At 39.0% G+C, this 15,527-nt stretch overlaps 1 protein-coding gene and 1 non-coding gene across 2 annotated transcripts; both read left to right on the top strand.

Annotated features, from left to right (window-relative positions):
* The first annotated feature begins 1,090 nt into the window (after nucleotides 1-1,090).
* Nucleotides 1,091-2,197, top strand: LOC101080977 (taste receptor type 2 member 8-like). Its single transcript, XM_003988466.2, has one exon. The coding sequence runs from the start codon at nucleotides 1,091-1,093 to the stop codon at nucleotides 2,018-2,020; it is 930 nt and encodes a 309-aa protein (XP_003988515.2). The 3' UTR covers nucleotides 2,021-2,197.
* A 653-nt stretch (nucleotides 2,198-2,850) lies between these two features.
* Nucleotides 2,851-2,957, top strand: LOC111561544. The gene has a single exon (XR_002744192.1). It is a non-coding gene; the product is annotated as a U6 spliceosomal RNA (small nuclear RNA).
* The last annotated feature ends 12,570 nt before the right edge of the window (nucleotides 2,958-15,527 follow it).

Here is a 15,527-nt window from a genome sequence, read left to right as displayed (position 1 = left end):
ACCCAATACCAAGTAAATTTAGGACAAACCACCTGTGTTAAATAGGGCTGCCCAGGTTTCCTACTGCTGGACTAGTTATTGTTTACCTTGAGAACATGTATGTAACGGATTGTAGCTGTTTGCACTATATAAAAGGGTGAGCTTTCTTTCTGTTTTTGTAAATTTCCTGTGAGATGATGCATCAGATTCTGGTTTAATGCTTTGTCCGATAATGAAACTCTTTTCTTTCTCTACTTCCTTGGCAGAGAGGTTTTCTGCGTTAGCAGGAGATTTTGCTTTTAATTCTATTTCCCCAACAGCTGGCAGGCTCGTGTCCCTGTGCTCTGCAACCCATCACCCCAACCTCTTCTATGAGCGGCTCGCCACCCACGATTGATCTGGGCAGAGATTCGATGGCAGGACCACTCCTGGGAGACTCAGGCCACCTCTGATGGGCGCCATGGACTTGCAAATTCCCACCGATTTTCTTGAACCTCTCTTAGGATAGCTCCGCTACCCAAGGTCTACCTCCTTTCCTTCCTTCTTCCACAGAACTCGGACTTGCGTATAGTAGAACAACTCCCCCAACCTTCTCCTGCTCACTCCTTCGTTTCCCACTGGGGCATTTCCCCTGGTAGTTTGCTTGCCTCTCAGAGCACCCAGACCGAGTCACCATATTTTTTAGATTGGGTTTTCAGGTTTCTCGCTCATACCTGAGGTGAGTGAATCAAAAACGTCTGAATCTTAAAAGAAAAAAAGATGTTGTAAAAAATATGTAAAACTCAAGCTCTGGTTTGTGTTTTAACAAACCAGGATTCAAATCTTAATGAATAGCTTTGCATACAAATTACAAGCAGTGTGACAGCAGCAGGTAATATGCTATTTGCCTTGAAAAATCACTAGCTCGGATCTTGAGAGGACTAAAGGTAGTTTTTCCAAAAGATAACTAAGACTTTGGGAGCATCCTGGAGGCAATCTTCTCTTTGCCAGTGGATATCAAAGTACAGGAAAAAGAAACTTATTGAACATTAAAGCTTTGGATCCATAAATCCATAACACTTAATTCACAAATCAGAGGAGTATTGAAGAGAGAGCTTGACTATCAGCGGGCATGGCAAGCATATTGAAGAATGTATTTATGATACTGTTTGCTGGAGAATTCATAATGGGGATTTTGGGAAATGGATTCATTATATTGGTTAACTGTATTGACTGGATCAGGAACTGGAAATTCTTCGTAATTGACTTTATTATTACCTGCCTAGCTATTTCCAGAATAGTTCTGTTGTGCATAATAATTTTAGGCATAGGTTTAGATGTACCTTGTGAAGAAATATGGAACAAGAATAATCAACTAATAAGGTTTGAAATCCTCTGGACAGGATCCAATTATTTCTGCATAACCTGTACCACCTGCCTCAGTGTCTTCTATTTCTTCAAGATAGCCAACTTTTCCAACCCTCTTTTCCTCTGGATAAAATGGAGAATTCACAAAGTGCTTCTCACGATTGTACTGGCCGCAGTCTTCTCTTTCTGCTTGTCTCTTCCCTTTAAGGATACAGTGTTCACGAGTCTGATCAAAAACAAGGTAAACGCGGAAAGAAATTGGACAGTGAGTTTCACAATGAGAACATATGAGTTATTTTTGTCTCATATGCTCCTGAACATAATGTTCATCATCCCCTTTGCAGTGTCTCTGGCTTCCTTTGTCCTTTTGATCTGTTCCTTATGGAGCCACACCAGGCAGATGAAGGGCAGAGGTGGGGATCCTACCACAAAAGTTCACGTGAGAGCCATGAAGGCTATGATTTCATTCCTACTCTTCTTCTTTATGTACTATTTGAGCACTATTATGATGAATTTGGCCTACGTCATCCTAGATAGTTTGGTGGCAAAGATTTTTGCTAATACACTAGTATTTTTATATCCATCTGGCCATACATTTCTTCTGATTTTATGGACCAGCAAATTGAAACAGGCTTCTCTCTGTGTCCTGAAGAAGCTGAAGTGCCTGCATCTAAGGAAACCCACACGCCCATAAAACATGCCTGTAATGACTGCGATTTTGTCAAGAGTGAAGATAATGAATAGAACTCCATGTGCGTTTCTTTCCTTCCTCTCCACTTCCTTTATTCTGTTTTGCGACAGGGTCATTGCATCTTACTGAAAACATCTGCCTCGAATAAGTTAAAAGAAAAAGATTTTGCTGTGTTTCCATCAGAATAGTGATGATGTAATTAATTGTAAAATTAGAATATATCACCAAGGCAATGGGAATTTGATGAGAGACGAGAAAAGACTCGGGAAGACAGAAATTTACTTGTGGCTAGATTACAACTGTACAAAATTAAGTGTAGCAAGTCTCAGAGACAGAAAACCCCCAGAATTCATGAAATGAATATTTGGACATTCTAAAACCTTATTACCTGTGGCTGATGGCTAACCATGACTTAAAGTGGTATTTGGGAAAGGATGAACATAGAACGAACTGGCATGACAAATTTTTGGTGATGCATCCACAGCCTGTGCCTAGAAGTCCTGTTGGAGAGCCCATGAGAACCCTACTATTTCTTAAATATATGCCAAAGTTGGGGGCGCCTGAGTGTCTCAGTCGTTAAGCATCTGACTTCAGCTCAGGTCATGATCTCATGGTCCATGGGGTTGAGTCCCACGTCAGGCTCTGTGCTGACAGCTCGGACCCTGAGCCTGCTTCAGATTCCATGTCTCCCTCACTCTCTTCCCCGCTCCTGCTCATGCTCTCTCCCTCTGTCTCTCAAAAGTAAATAAAACGTTAAAAATTTTTAAAAATATATGGCAAAGGTGGTTTCAAATAAATAAATGAATGAAAACACAAGGCTTAGAAAATACAAGGTGTCTTCACTTGGGCAGCACATTTACTAGAAATTGGAATGATACAGAGATTAGCACGGCCCCTACCCAAGGTTGATGCACACATTCACAAAGCACTCCGTATTTTTTTTAAACTTCTTTCATTTGTACTGTTCATTCAAATAAAATAGCTTGGTGCCTCTTACCCCCCAAAATACAAGGCTCAAAGTCTAGGGTACTATAGAGGTTATTTTGTATGAAAAAAAATACAGAAAACACAATGCAGAATAGTTTCATATTTTTCTTATTCCCCAGGTATAGTGCCAGTTTCGGTACCAATTATTACTCATTAATTCTGGGTTATCAGGAATCTCATGTTTTGACAGAGGTTGCTTGCTACCCCCAGCCCCCAGTAAATAAAAATTTATTTTATTTATTTCACCTTTCTCTCTCATAGATGTTCTAGTTTTTAAGCAACAGGATTTAAGTTTGCTGTTTGACTTTCCATTGGTGTATGAGAAAAAATGTATTTATTTTTTTTAAAAATAAGTTGTTTTAAAGGCCTATAGAATATATCATAGAAAAATGAATAGGGTAGAACTGATTTTTTTTAAAAATGGAGATGTAACTGACATGTAACTGACATGTGTAAGTCTGAGGTATACAAAGTGTTGGTTGGATACATTTATATATTGCCATATGATTACCACTGTGGCATTAGCTAACACCTCTATGATGCTACATAATTATCAGTTCTTTTTGGTGTGTTGAGAGCAATTCAGATCTACTCTCTTAGCAAATTTGAAGTTTATAAGTTACGCTGTTGGCTATAATCACTGTGTCGTACATTAGACTTCCAGAACTTATTTATCTACTAGCTGTAACTTTGTACTCCTACACAACATCTCCCCAGTATCCTCAACCCCAGCCCCTCTTTTCGCATGTTCATCTTTTTCAGATTCCACATATAACTAACATACAGTATTTGTCTTTCTCTGCCTGACTTACTTTACTTAGCATAATAAGTGATCACTTGCTTTTGGTTCCTTCCTTGGGCAGTTTAATTTAGGTATGGGATGCCTACATTTTAAGAGGGTAGAATATTTGAAAAGCTTTGTCTAGGTGAGGTATAAATGCACCTTATTTTCAAAAAGTTGGACTTCAGTAGCATGAAAGTAGAAAGCAAATTTATTCTTTCCCCCAAGGCCCCTACAACCCTATTTTGCTGAGTTCTTCTTTTGCCAGGATAAAACCTTAGGCAGATCCTACAGCAGCTATACGTCGCGTCCAATCCAGACCAAAACCAAAGTTTAAATCTGTCATTTAATATCCAACTTTTCTCACTTACCTTTTTCAGATCCTATTCAAGCCTGAACACCTGATGTGGGAAAGGTTGTTTCATTGCTGATTCTTGTTCTTCTCCCCAGCATTCCTGCTGCTTTTGGTTTCTTTATGATTGCAACAAAGTTAAACAGCCAGTGTCCCCCTCGGGTTCTCTTTTGGCTAAGGAAAGCTGTCAATCATACCAGATATTTTAATGCAGACTCATTTTTTTGTAGGCATCTATGTCAGGGGTCCCCAAGGCCACCCTTATGTTTAATGACTCAGAGAAATGCTCAGGGACCTCAGAAAAAGCTATTATAGTCACAGTTACACTTTATTACAGTGCTACAGCAAACAAACAAACAAACAAAAAAACCCAAAAACAAAAACATTGATAGATGAATAATTGCATATGCTATGTTGATTTACTCCAATACAGATATGATGTCTGAAACTGTAGCCAGAAACTGGTTGAGAGACTGTGGATGTCTTTTGTAGCAGCCTAAGTTAGGAGTCTGATCCTGAGAATTGTAATTTTTCCTGTGGTATACGAATCAAACAGCGTTTGAAAGTTTGAAGCATTGATCTTTACTGTTGCAATCTATAACTTTCTCCAATATATCTAGCTGTGGAGTTTGCTTATTTGTTTTTTTTTTAATTTTTATTATTACTATAATTATGGGTGTTCTCTTTCTATTAAAGCCTCAAGAATGTCCTCAGTTTAGCCCTTGGAATACCCTTTCAATCCAGAGTTTTATTTGGCTAAGAGTTTTCCCCCATTATTTGATTATTTCTTCTCATTTATCTTCTTGTATTTTTCAAATACCAGCAGATAGACATTTATATTATATTATTATTTTACAAGTGTCCTCATTACTTTGTCAGAATTTTTCTTTCTTATTTCTTCTGAAACATTTTACACAAATTATTAGGCTGGAACTTCCAGCTCACTAATTTGAGATTCCGAAGAGTCTCTTCTCTAATTCAGCACGACTATACTAATAATTAAAGAGACAGAGGTGATTTTAAGTTCCAAGTATTCTGTTTGCCATTTTACTATGCGATAATATTATCGATATATAGTTATGAAAGCCTCTCAAATTCCTCTGATCTACCAACAGTGCTGGGTGTTATATTGATTTAGTATTCTGTGTCCTTTGCATTCCCTGCATTTTCTTGAAGGTTTGTTCTTTTGTGTGTTCAAGCTAGTATTTCTCTTTCATTGGTGTGATTTGCCTCAATGTGAATTTTTAATATCTATACTTGCGGGTGATATCAGTGGGCAAGATTTAGCTCATGTATGTGATTTTCATTGTTGTTGTTTTTTGTGTGTTTGTTTTTGTTTTGTTTCTTGTCTTGACTAATATACTTATACTTTCAACTATTGTGTCTCTAATTTTCCACACCTAGAACCTTCAGTGGTCTGCACTCAGCAACATTACACCTTTATGTTCCCATCCAGCACATTTGATTTTATGACCTTAATCTAGGATATGCCTTGGTAGGTAGAGGGAACTAAAGTCAATTTTCTCACTCCAAGTTAAAGTCACCAGTTGCCTAAAGACCAGAGCATCATGGGTAGGAGACCCTGGGTCTGGTAATTATGTTGGACAAGGAAGTGGAGCTATGACTTTGCAGAATTTCTGTGGGGGCAGATGGACTGCTTGTTTTGGGGAAAATGGCGTCCTTTACAACTTGAAAGAAACTGAGATACTGCACAATTTTTCTTAATTTAGTTATTGGTCTTGTCATAAACCTTATCCCTTTTCTAACAAGACTATTTAACTTTTTCTTATGAACCCATAAGACTCCCTCATTAATTATGAATATTATCTCTGTGTGTCACAAACGTTGCAAATATTTTCCAATAAATTATTTCTTTTTAAAAATTTTGCTATGGTATTATTTTTCATGGAATTATTTTTCCGTTCTATGTGCTAAATTTCTCCCTTGTTTCTTTTATGGTTCTGAGATTTTGTTCTTTATGTTTTTCTTAATTGAGTATAATTAATATACAGTGTTATATTCATTTCAGGTGTACAATATAATGATTCAGTATTTCTATACATTATTCAGTGCTCATCACCATAAGTGTCCTCTTAATCCTCTATTTCATTCATTCCCTACCAACCTCCCCAGTTCTGGAATTTTGAATTCAGCTCATAAGAGGACTTTCACATTCAATTAAAAAAAATTTTTTTTTAATGTTTATTCATTTTTGAGACAGAGAGAGACAGAGCATGAATGGAGGAAGGTCAGAGAGGGAGGGAGACACAGAATCTGAAACAGGCTCCAGGCTCTGAGCTGTCAGCGCAGAGCCCGACGCGGGGCTCGAACTCACAGACCACGAGATCATGACCTGAGCCGAAGTCTGCCGCTTAACCGACTGAGCCACCCAGGCACCCCTTTCACATTCAATTTTTAAAAAATATCTCCCTAATTTGTTTGTTTTGTTTTTTGTTAGTTTTTTTTTTTTGTCTTGTACGCATGTTTTTTTAACTGTTATATCTTCAATCAAACTCCTAGTTACTTTCATATACTTTGTGAGGTAGGAAATCTGACTAGTTTGAATGGACGGCCAATAAACTTTTAAGTAATGTACCTTTATGTAAAGGTAGCAAACTCCAATGTCCACAGCGGCCAGGAATGGTATAACTGTGTGAAGACATTGGTAGTTAGAGCTAAACGTGATGAACTTTTGTATGTGTTCCTCATAATTATGTTCAAATTTATTTTTTAAACAGTCACTGTCAGATCAGTCTGCCAATGTGTGGCCTCTCATTCTTCTTCACTTTCTTATCGATTCTGCAACATTTCCTCTTCTAAGGGATTCTCAGAATCAACTTCTCAAATCCCATAAAATATACTGTTGGGATTCTTACTAGACTTGCACTGAAGTTATAGATTTCTCTAAAACATACTGAATTTCCTTCTCTTTTTAAAAAATGTTTATTATTTTGGAGACAGAGAGAGAGTGGGCAGAAGCTGGGGAGGGGAGAGAGAGAGGGGGACAGAGGATCCAAAGAGGGCTCTGCACTGCCAGGAGAGAGCCTGGCATGGGGCTCAAACTTGAGAGCTCATGAGATCGTGACCTGAGCTGACGTCGGACACTTAACCGACCAAGCCACCCAGGCAACCCTGCATTTCCTTCTAAGAATATAACATCCAAATTAGTTTCCATAAGCCTTCTTTTAGGTTATTTAATAACATTTCACAGTTATTCTTTCCTTTTAGGTGTTCTGCTTTTTTTTTTTTTATTGACTCTATTCCTAAGTCTCTTTTAAGTGTCCCAGCTAATTTTAAATATGATTTTTTTGTACTGTGTTGTACTTGAGATGAGAAAAATAAAACTTTTGTTTAGAAAGCTGTTGTTACTAGATCTGTGCAGTTTGATGAGCTAATAAAGAAAGGCAAAATAGGGGCGCCTGGGTGGCTCAGTCGGTTAAGCGGCCAACTTCGGCTCAGGTCACGATCTCGCGGTCCGTGAGTTCGAGCCCCGCGTCGGGCTCTGTGCTGACCGCTCAGAGCCTGGAGCCTGTTTCAGATTCTGTGTCTCCCTCTCTCTGACCCTCCCCCGTTCATGCTCTGTCTCTCTCTGTCTCAAAAATAAATAAACGTTAAAAAAAAAAAAAGAAAGGCAAAATAGTATTAACCTGGAACTAAGTTCCAAGTTATCACAATAGTGGAAATCGTGGGGTAAAGAGTTTGGAAGTAAAGATATTAAAGATTTTCTGTCTGGAAGGGGAAGAGTATAGATGTTGATCAATATTCCATTGGTGACTATGAATGAATTTTTTGAATATGAATTAATAACTTCTAAAGTAAGTTAAAAAGCAAATGATAACTGAGATTCATTCATTCTTTCATTCATTCATTCATTCATTTTTAGAGGAAACAGGAAATGTGCTTGCAACTCCAACATAAAAAGAATTGGTGAAAATACATAAGAAAATCACTAACACTCCTCAAATAAACAAGTTATGAATATGAACAGATACTTCACGATGGAAAAATGCCATGTTCCACTTTCTAAATTAAGTATTTTTTTATTAACTAATGGTAGTAACTTTGCACAGGCCAATAACAATTTGGATTGAAAAATATGCATCAGGGGCGTCTGGGTGGCTCAGTAGGTTAAGTATCCATCGACTCTTGATTTAGGCTCAGGTCGTGATCTCACAGTTCCAGAGTTTGAGCCCGGCATTGGGCTCAGCCCATCGGGCCAGTGGAGCCTGTGTGGGATTCTCTCTGTCCCTCTCTCTCTGCCCCTCCCCCGCTTGTGTTTTCTCTCTCTTTCTCTCTGTGTGTCTCTCTCAAAATACAGATTTAAAAAGAAAAGAAAATATGCATCAGAAAATGTAAAAATGCTTATACATTTAAAATCATAATCTCATGGGCTGAAGTTTCATCTAAGAATAATATTTACATATACTTAGATAAACATTGCCGTGCTGTACATAACAGAGAAAATAAAGTAGAACAAAAAGGAGATAAAAGTACCCTCATAATAAGGGATTACTTGAAATAAAAGTGTTACAGGTCCTGATGTAATGTTAGTAGGCTCTTAGAATCATTGTTGTGGACAATTTATAAAACTCATAAAAGGCCTTAGCTTCTAAAGCTAGTAATTAAAAAGTAGACGTCAGCATTACAAAAATAGTATGATTCTAACTGTGTATAATGATAACTCATGAGTAGTTAAATATTAAAATACTGGAAGGCAATCAGCATAAATATTAACACATGATTGGTATTTTAATTTTTATCTACTTTTATATATGTCTAAAACTTTCTATGATGGTGTTTATTCTAATCCAGCAAATTTTATTGTTTACTATTTGTCAGGTTTTGCGTTTACTGAGAGGATTTTGACAGTGAAACATCAGAATTTTGCTTCTATACAAAAAATGACAGCCCACAAAACAGTAATAATAAAGCACAAAATATACTATAATTAGAGAGATACAGGATGGAAAAAAAAAAGGCACCAAATCCAATTTTAGATGAAGAGGAAGATTTTTCGAAAAGTCAGTTTCTTTTTTTTAAAGTATGTTTATTTTTGAGAAACAGAGAGAGAGAGAGAGAGAGGGAACGAGTGGGGGAGGGGCAGAGAGAGAGGGAGACACAGAATCTGAAGCAGGCTCCAGGCTCATCAGCACAGAGACCCACGCGGAGCTGGAACTCACGAACTGTGAGATCATGACCTGAGCCAAAGTGGGACGCTCAGCCAGCTGAGCCACCCAGGCACCTCAAGAGGGACATTTTTCTAGAAGCAACTGTATCTAAAACAATATCTGCAAGAGTCAGAAGAGGGATGAGTGCCAGGAATAAAGCATGAAAGTATCGATGCATTTGGACTTTATCCTGGAAATAGCGGTCAGGTTTTCGCTAAAGAAGACCATATACACACTTGAGGGAAAGGATTGCTATAAACGGATAAGATTGTAAGTCGAGTGAATGATGAGGAGACTATTCTTCCAGGCTGTGGCAAAAATGAGTCTGAACTAAGATAGTTGCCACAGGCTTGGCGAAAAAGGATAGATTTGAGAGCTATTAAGAGCATGAAATTGGGGCGCCTGGGTGGCGCAGTCGGTTAAGCGTCCGACTTCAGCCAGGTCACGATCTCGCGGTCCGGGAGTTCGAGCCCCGCGTCAAGCTCTGGGCTGATGGCTCAGAGCCTGGAGCCTGTTTCCGATTCTGTGTCTCCCTCTCTCTCTGCCCCTCCCCCGTTCATGCTCTGTCTCTCTCTGTCCCAAAGATAAATAAACGTTGAAAAAAAAAATTAAAAAAAAAAAGAGCATGAAATTAACTGGTTTTGGTAGCGAGTAGCAGGGAACTCAGCTTGGCATAGATTTCCGGCTTCCGTGACTAGATGATCTGCAAAGGACTAGGAGCCATAATTGCAGAACTGATATTGGATTTGTCTGAGAAATTAAGAACTAGCCTTTGTGAACTCTCCCTAGTCTATGGAATGACTAATCCAACATAAGACAATAGACTAGAGAAAGAGAGTTATTTTGGGTACACTGGAGGGTGGAGGGAGAAAAAGAGGTGTCATTAATCCCCTAAACTCTTATTTCATCCCTGGTCCTCAGGGCATGAAATACGTTCCTCCGAACGTATTTTGCTACCAAAAAACAGGATGGTGAAACTCTCCTTGGACCGTGTGTAGATTGTTGGTGGGTTCTCCTTTATGGTAGATTTGTCTGTGTTTAGAGGGTGAGGTGCTAAAGTTCAGTTAGTCCCAGAGCATCCTCCAACTAGCAAACTAGCTAGTAGGAAAGGCAAGGAAAGGCCTACGTTTCCTTGGGAATTATGATACCAAGGTTAGATTTCTATATTGCTTGCCAAGTTTTCTGAAAATTACAAACCCTGTGTTTTACTCTGTAATGCAGTGACCTGCACGATGAGTGTATAGTAATCAGAAATGTAGGGATTGCTAGCTTTGCCTGCATGTGGAGATATTTTAACGTGGTGAAAATTAGTGTTGGGGGTATTAAAAAGAAAACCACAGGTCCAAAATGGTATGTCACTTGGGTTAAGTTCCCAAGTCAATAAACCAAGACTTAATACCTAACCTAACTGTATTTTCAACCCACCCTACAATATAACCTTTAACCAATCAAAATGGAATCTCCTGATCAGCCCTAGGAAATTTACTGATAGCCCCCTTCCATTCCCCTTAGGAGGGTGACCTTGCCTAAAACAATGGATCTTTGTTAAAATCTTCTTTTTTTCCACTTCCTGTCTACCTTTAAAAACATTTCCTTTTCTGTAACCCTTTGGAGCTCCCCGCTACTTGCTAGGTGGGATGCTGTTTGATTCATGAATTGATTAATAAAGCCAATTCGATTTTTAAGTTTTACTCACTCGGTTGAATTTATGTCATTTGACAGAGGTACCTATTTCACAATTTAGACTTGCAAACCAAACAAAGCAGCTCCTTGAAAGAGGAGAGGGATTTTTATTCAAAAGAGTGAAAGTTAATCCGTGCCTTTATTTACATATTAGCAAATGAGAACCTGGTCTTTGAACCATCTCTCTACACAGGCTATTTACAGTTTCTGGCTGACATCTGGACCAAGACTGGAAATCCTCAGCAGAGCTGGTTGGAAATGTTCAATGGATGTTACAGAGAGTCATTCCACAGCTGCATTGCACGTTACTGGGCTGCATAGCAAAAAAGAGCCACGGTAAAAAACAAGTAGGATACTATTGCCTAATTAAACATAAACTCCATACCGTTATCTAGTAAATCATGTGGGTATCAGTCAACAAACTGCAGATTAGAGTCTTCCGTTTGCAGCCATGTTGAATACATTGGAGAAAGTTCCCATAGGTGTAACAAGTGGGACATAATGGGTATTTTAAGGAATTGGATTCATTGGACTCGCAAGTAACATTTCAGAAGTTATGCTTGGTTGCGTTTATTCTTATTAGTTCGGACTTTGCTAGGATCAGTCGGTTGTGGCTAACAATTGTCAATTTGTGTTCAGTGCCGTTGTATGGGAAACTCCCCCATACTATGGAAAGAAACCATGTCCTAACTAGTATCTGGATACTACCCAACCACTTGAGCACTTGTTTTGCTACTCGTCCTGATGTCTTTTTTTTTTTTTTTCCTTCCTGAATGCCTATTTCTCAGATTCGCTTTCCCTTTGGCTAAAATGGAGCATTAATGAGGTAGTTTTTTTTTTTATCTTCTATATGAAATTTATTGACAAATTGGTTTCCATACAACACCCAGTGCTCATCCCAAAAGGTGAATGAGGTAGTTTTCATGCTTCTGCTGAAAGCAGTATCTATAACCTTCCTGTTCATGAGCTTTCCTTTGCTACATAGTTTTGATGTCTTCTGATATCATCTCCAAAAACAATAACAAAGAGAGAGAGAGAGAGAGAGAGAGAGAGAGAGAGAGAGACTGTGGGTGCACTTGTGAGTGAGGGAGGGGCAGAAAGAGAGAGAACGAGAACCCCAAGCAGGCTCCACACTGTCAGCACAGAGCCAGATGCAGGGTTCAAACCCACAGACTGCGAGATCATGACCTGAGCCAAAATCAAGAGTTGGCCTCTCAACCAACTGAGCCACCCAGGCGCCCCCAAGTAACTTTTATTTAAATAATTAGTATGCCAAAGTGGCACATTGTGGGGCGGCCTGCTTTGGGCCCTACAGGTTCCTCTGTCCCGTCTCCCTTTCCTTGATTTTCTTTTTTTCTGCTGCTTGTTTCTTGTTGAAATACACGAAGCACATTGAGCTCATCAGGGATTCGAGAGGCCCCAGCATGGAGGCCTATTTCAGAGTGATAACAACTGTGTTTTAATTTCTTGTGTTCTTTGCACTGCATCAATTGACCTTTTTCATGACACTTGTGGGAGTATTTCTGGTTGCAGAGCAAGCTGGCTTGGTTTGGATGTTTGGTTACAGGATAAGAATTCTATACCTTTCAGGTCGCTCACGTCGTGATTTTTGGAAACAGCCAACGGAGGAAATTCTTCTTGGGGATTCTTTGGCACTTGAAGCATTATCTGAAAGGAAAGGCACTTTCAGCTACACAGGTCGGCCTGTGAGAGAAGGCGGCAAGAATTCTGTGTGATCTTCCTTGATTCACCGGATTCTTCCTTTCGTATCTGTACTGTGTCACTGAGTATCATTTCAACTCTTCCCAGATGTGGACCCATTTCACCTTTATGGTTCTGAAGCAATTTCAGGAACTGAGGACAAGAGACTATGAATTATAATGAAGGATGCCTCCACTGCTCATATCACTTAGGAAATTCCGAGAGTTTTGGGAACTGTGTGCCAGGAACCATGGATGGAAGACCAAAAGACATATTTATCTTCAATTATATTACAATACTTTGATATTTTTGGAAGTACATCTTCAGTGCAAATTCAAATAAACCCAAACTGAAACCCCTCCAGAAATAATTACTTTTCATAGTTTTGTGTATCTAGTGTTTCCTCATGCAGACTCCAGCATATACATTTTTTAAAACTTTTATTAAAACTTAAAAAAAATATTTATATTTGAGATAAAGAGACAGAGCACAAACGGCGGAGGGGGAGAGAGGGAAGGAGACACAGAATCCGAAGCAGGCTCCAGGCTCTGAGCTGTCAGCACAGAGCCCCATGAAGGGCTTGAACTCCCAGACTGTGAGATTCTGACCTGAGCTGAGGTCCGATGCTTAACCAACTGAGCCACCGAGGAGCCCCACAAGCAAATACATTTTTGTTTTCCAACATTTTGGCAAGAAAGCTAAATGAAATAATTATCTTATATTCCCCTCTTCTCCCACACACTTACTACAAAAAATATGTAGGCATAGTATTATGCTACGGTGTGTATTTTATCAAAGAATTTGAGCATCTAACCAAAACAGGTATTTCTGGATTCTGGCATAGTTCATAGAATTCTTGTTGTTATTAATACAATTTTGGGTGGGAGGGAGGGGGGGTGGGTGATGGGTATTGAAGAGGGCATCTTTTGAGATGAGCGCTGGGTGTTGTATGGAAACCAATTTGACAATAAATTTCATATATTAAAAGAAAAAGAATAAAGATATATTGCAAACAGAAAAAAAATTTCATCGCACTTATATTAATACTATAATTGTAAATGATGTTTGAGTGGAATTTTTGTTTACCAACCAAGAAATGTTCCACCATCAAGGTCCCTTGAATCTCTTAATGTTCTTCTTCTTCTTCTTCTTTTTTTTTTTTAGCTTTTCTTAATATTTATTTATTAATTTTTGAGCATGGGGAGGGGCAGAGAGAGAGAGAATCCCAAGCAGCCTCCACACTCAGCCCGGAGCCCGATGCGGGGCTTCATCTCATGATCGTAAGGTTATGACCTGAGCTGAAATCAAGAGTCGGATGCTTAACTGCCTGAGCCACCCAGTTGCCCTGAATCTATGAATGTTCTTAATTCCCAATGAAAAAAGGACAGTTTAAATTATGACCTAATACATTTGACCTTGTCAAATAATGTAGGAAGCATTCCCATGTGTTAATCACTCTTCTGTACCTGAAAAGGACAAGATTCAGAGTTTGGCAAACATCTGGAGGTTCAGGGGGAGTGGCAGGCTTGGAGAGGTTCCAGAAGCTTGCACCTTTTCCTGCATACCTTGCCCTATCTTGCCCTATGCATCTCTTCCGTCTGGCTGTTTCTGAGGCATACCCTTTTATAATAAATTGATAATGTAGTAAGTAAAATGTTTCTCTGAGTTCTGCGAGCTGCTTAGGAAATTAAGCAAACCCAAAGAGGGATCTCCGATTTATAGTTAGTTCAGAGGTACAGGTAACAGCCTGGGTTAGTGACTGGCATCTGAAATGGGGGCGGAGGGGTGCAGTCATGCAGGACTGAGCCCTTAACCTGTGGAGTCTGATGCTATCTCCCAGTAAATAATGTCAGAACTGAGTTGAATGGTAGAACTGTTGATGTCTGGAGAGCTTCTTGTTGTGAGACCTTCTCAGAACAAGTCCATCTTGGTACTAAGAGCATCCCCATAGAGCCCTGGTAATATCAGAACAGTTATAAATATTTGTCAATAGATTAATTGTTTTCATATTCAGTGTTGGAAATTTTCCTGGTAGTTCATATATAATTTTATATAGAACAGAATGTGGGTATAATAAGTTTGAGTCCTGGGTCTTAACTGTGGGTACTTTGATTCATCTAAAAACCAAATCATAACTTGTAGCAATGCTAACTAAAAACAAATTCTCTACTCTTCAGATCGGATTTTGCTTAAAAACCTTTATGGGATTAGTAGTGACGTCCCTCTCATTTGTGATATCAGTAATTTGTGTCCTCGCTTTCTTTTCTTTGTTAGTTTAAGAAGCTTATCAGTTTTATTGACCATTCAAAGAAGCGGCTTTTTGTTTTATTGATATTTGCCCACTGATTTCCTGTTTTAAATTTCATCATTTTCTGATCAAAGTCTTATTATTTCTTTTCTTTTGTTTATTGGGTTGGATTTGTTCTTCTTTTTCTCGTTTCCTCAGGTGGAGGCTTAGTTGATCAATTTTAGGTCTTTCTTCTTTTCTAATATATGCATTCAATGCTATACATTTCCCTCTAAGCTCTGCTTTCCCTGCATCCACCAAATTTTGAAAAGTTGTGTTTTCATTTTTATTTAGTTCAAAGTATTTTATTTTATTTAAAAAAAATTTTTTTTTTCAACGTTTATTTATTTTTGGGACAGAGAGAGACAGAGCATGAACAGGGGAGGGGCAGAGAGAGAGGGAGACACAGAATCGGAAACAGGCTCCAGGGTCCGAGCCATCAGCCCAGAGCCCGACGCGGGGCTCGAACTCACAGACTGCGAGATCGTGACCTGGCTGAAGTCGGACGCTTAACCGACTGTGCCACCCAGGCGCCCCGAGTTCAAAGTATT

The sequence above is a fragment of the Felis catus genome, chromosome B4 (genome assembly GCF_018350175.1).
Source record: "Felis catus isolate Fca126 chromosome B4, F.catus_Fca126_mat1.0, whole genome shotgun sequence".
Classification (NCBI taxonomy): Eukaryota; Metazoa; Chordata; class Mammalia; order Carnivora; family Felidae; genus Felis; species Felis catus.
This window is presented reverse-complemented; position numbering and strand designations above follow the sequence as displayed.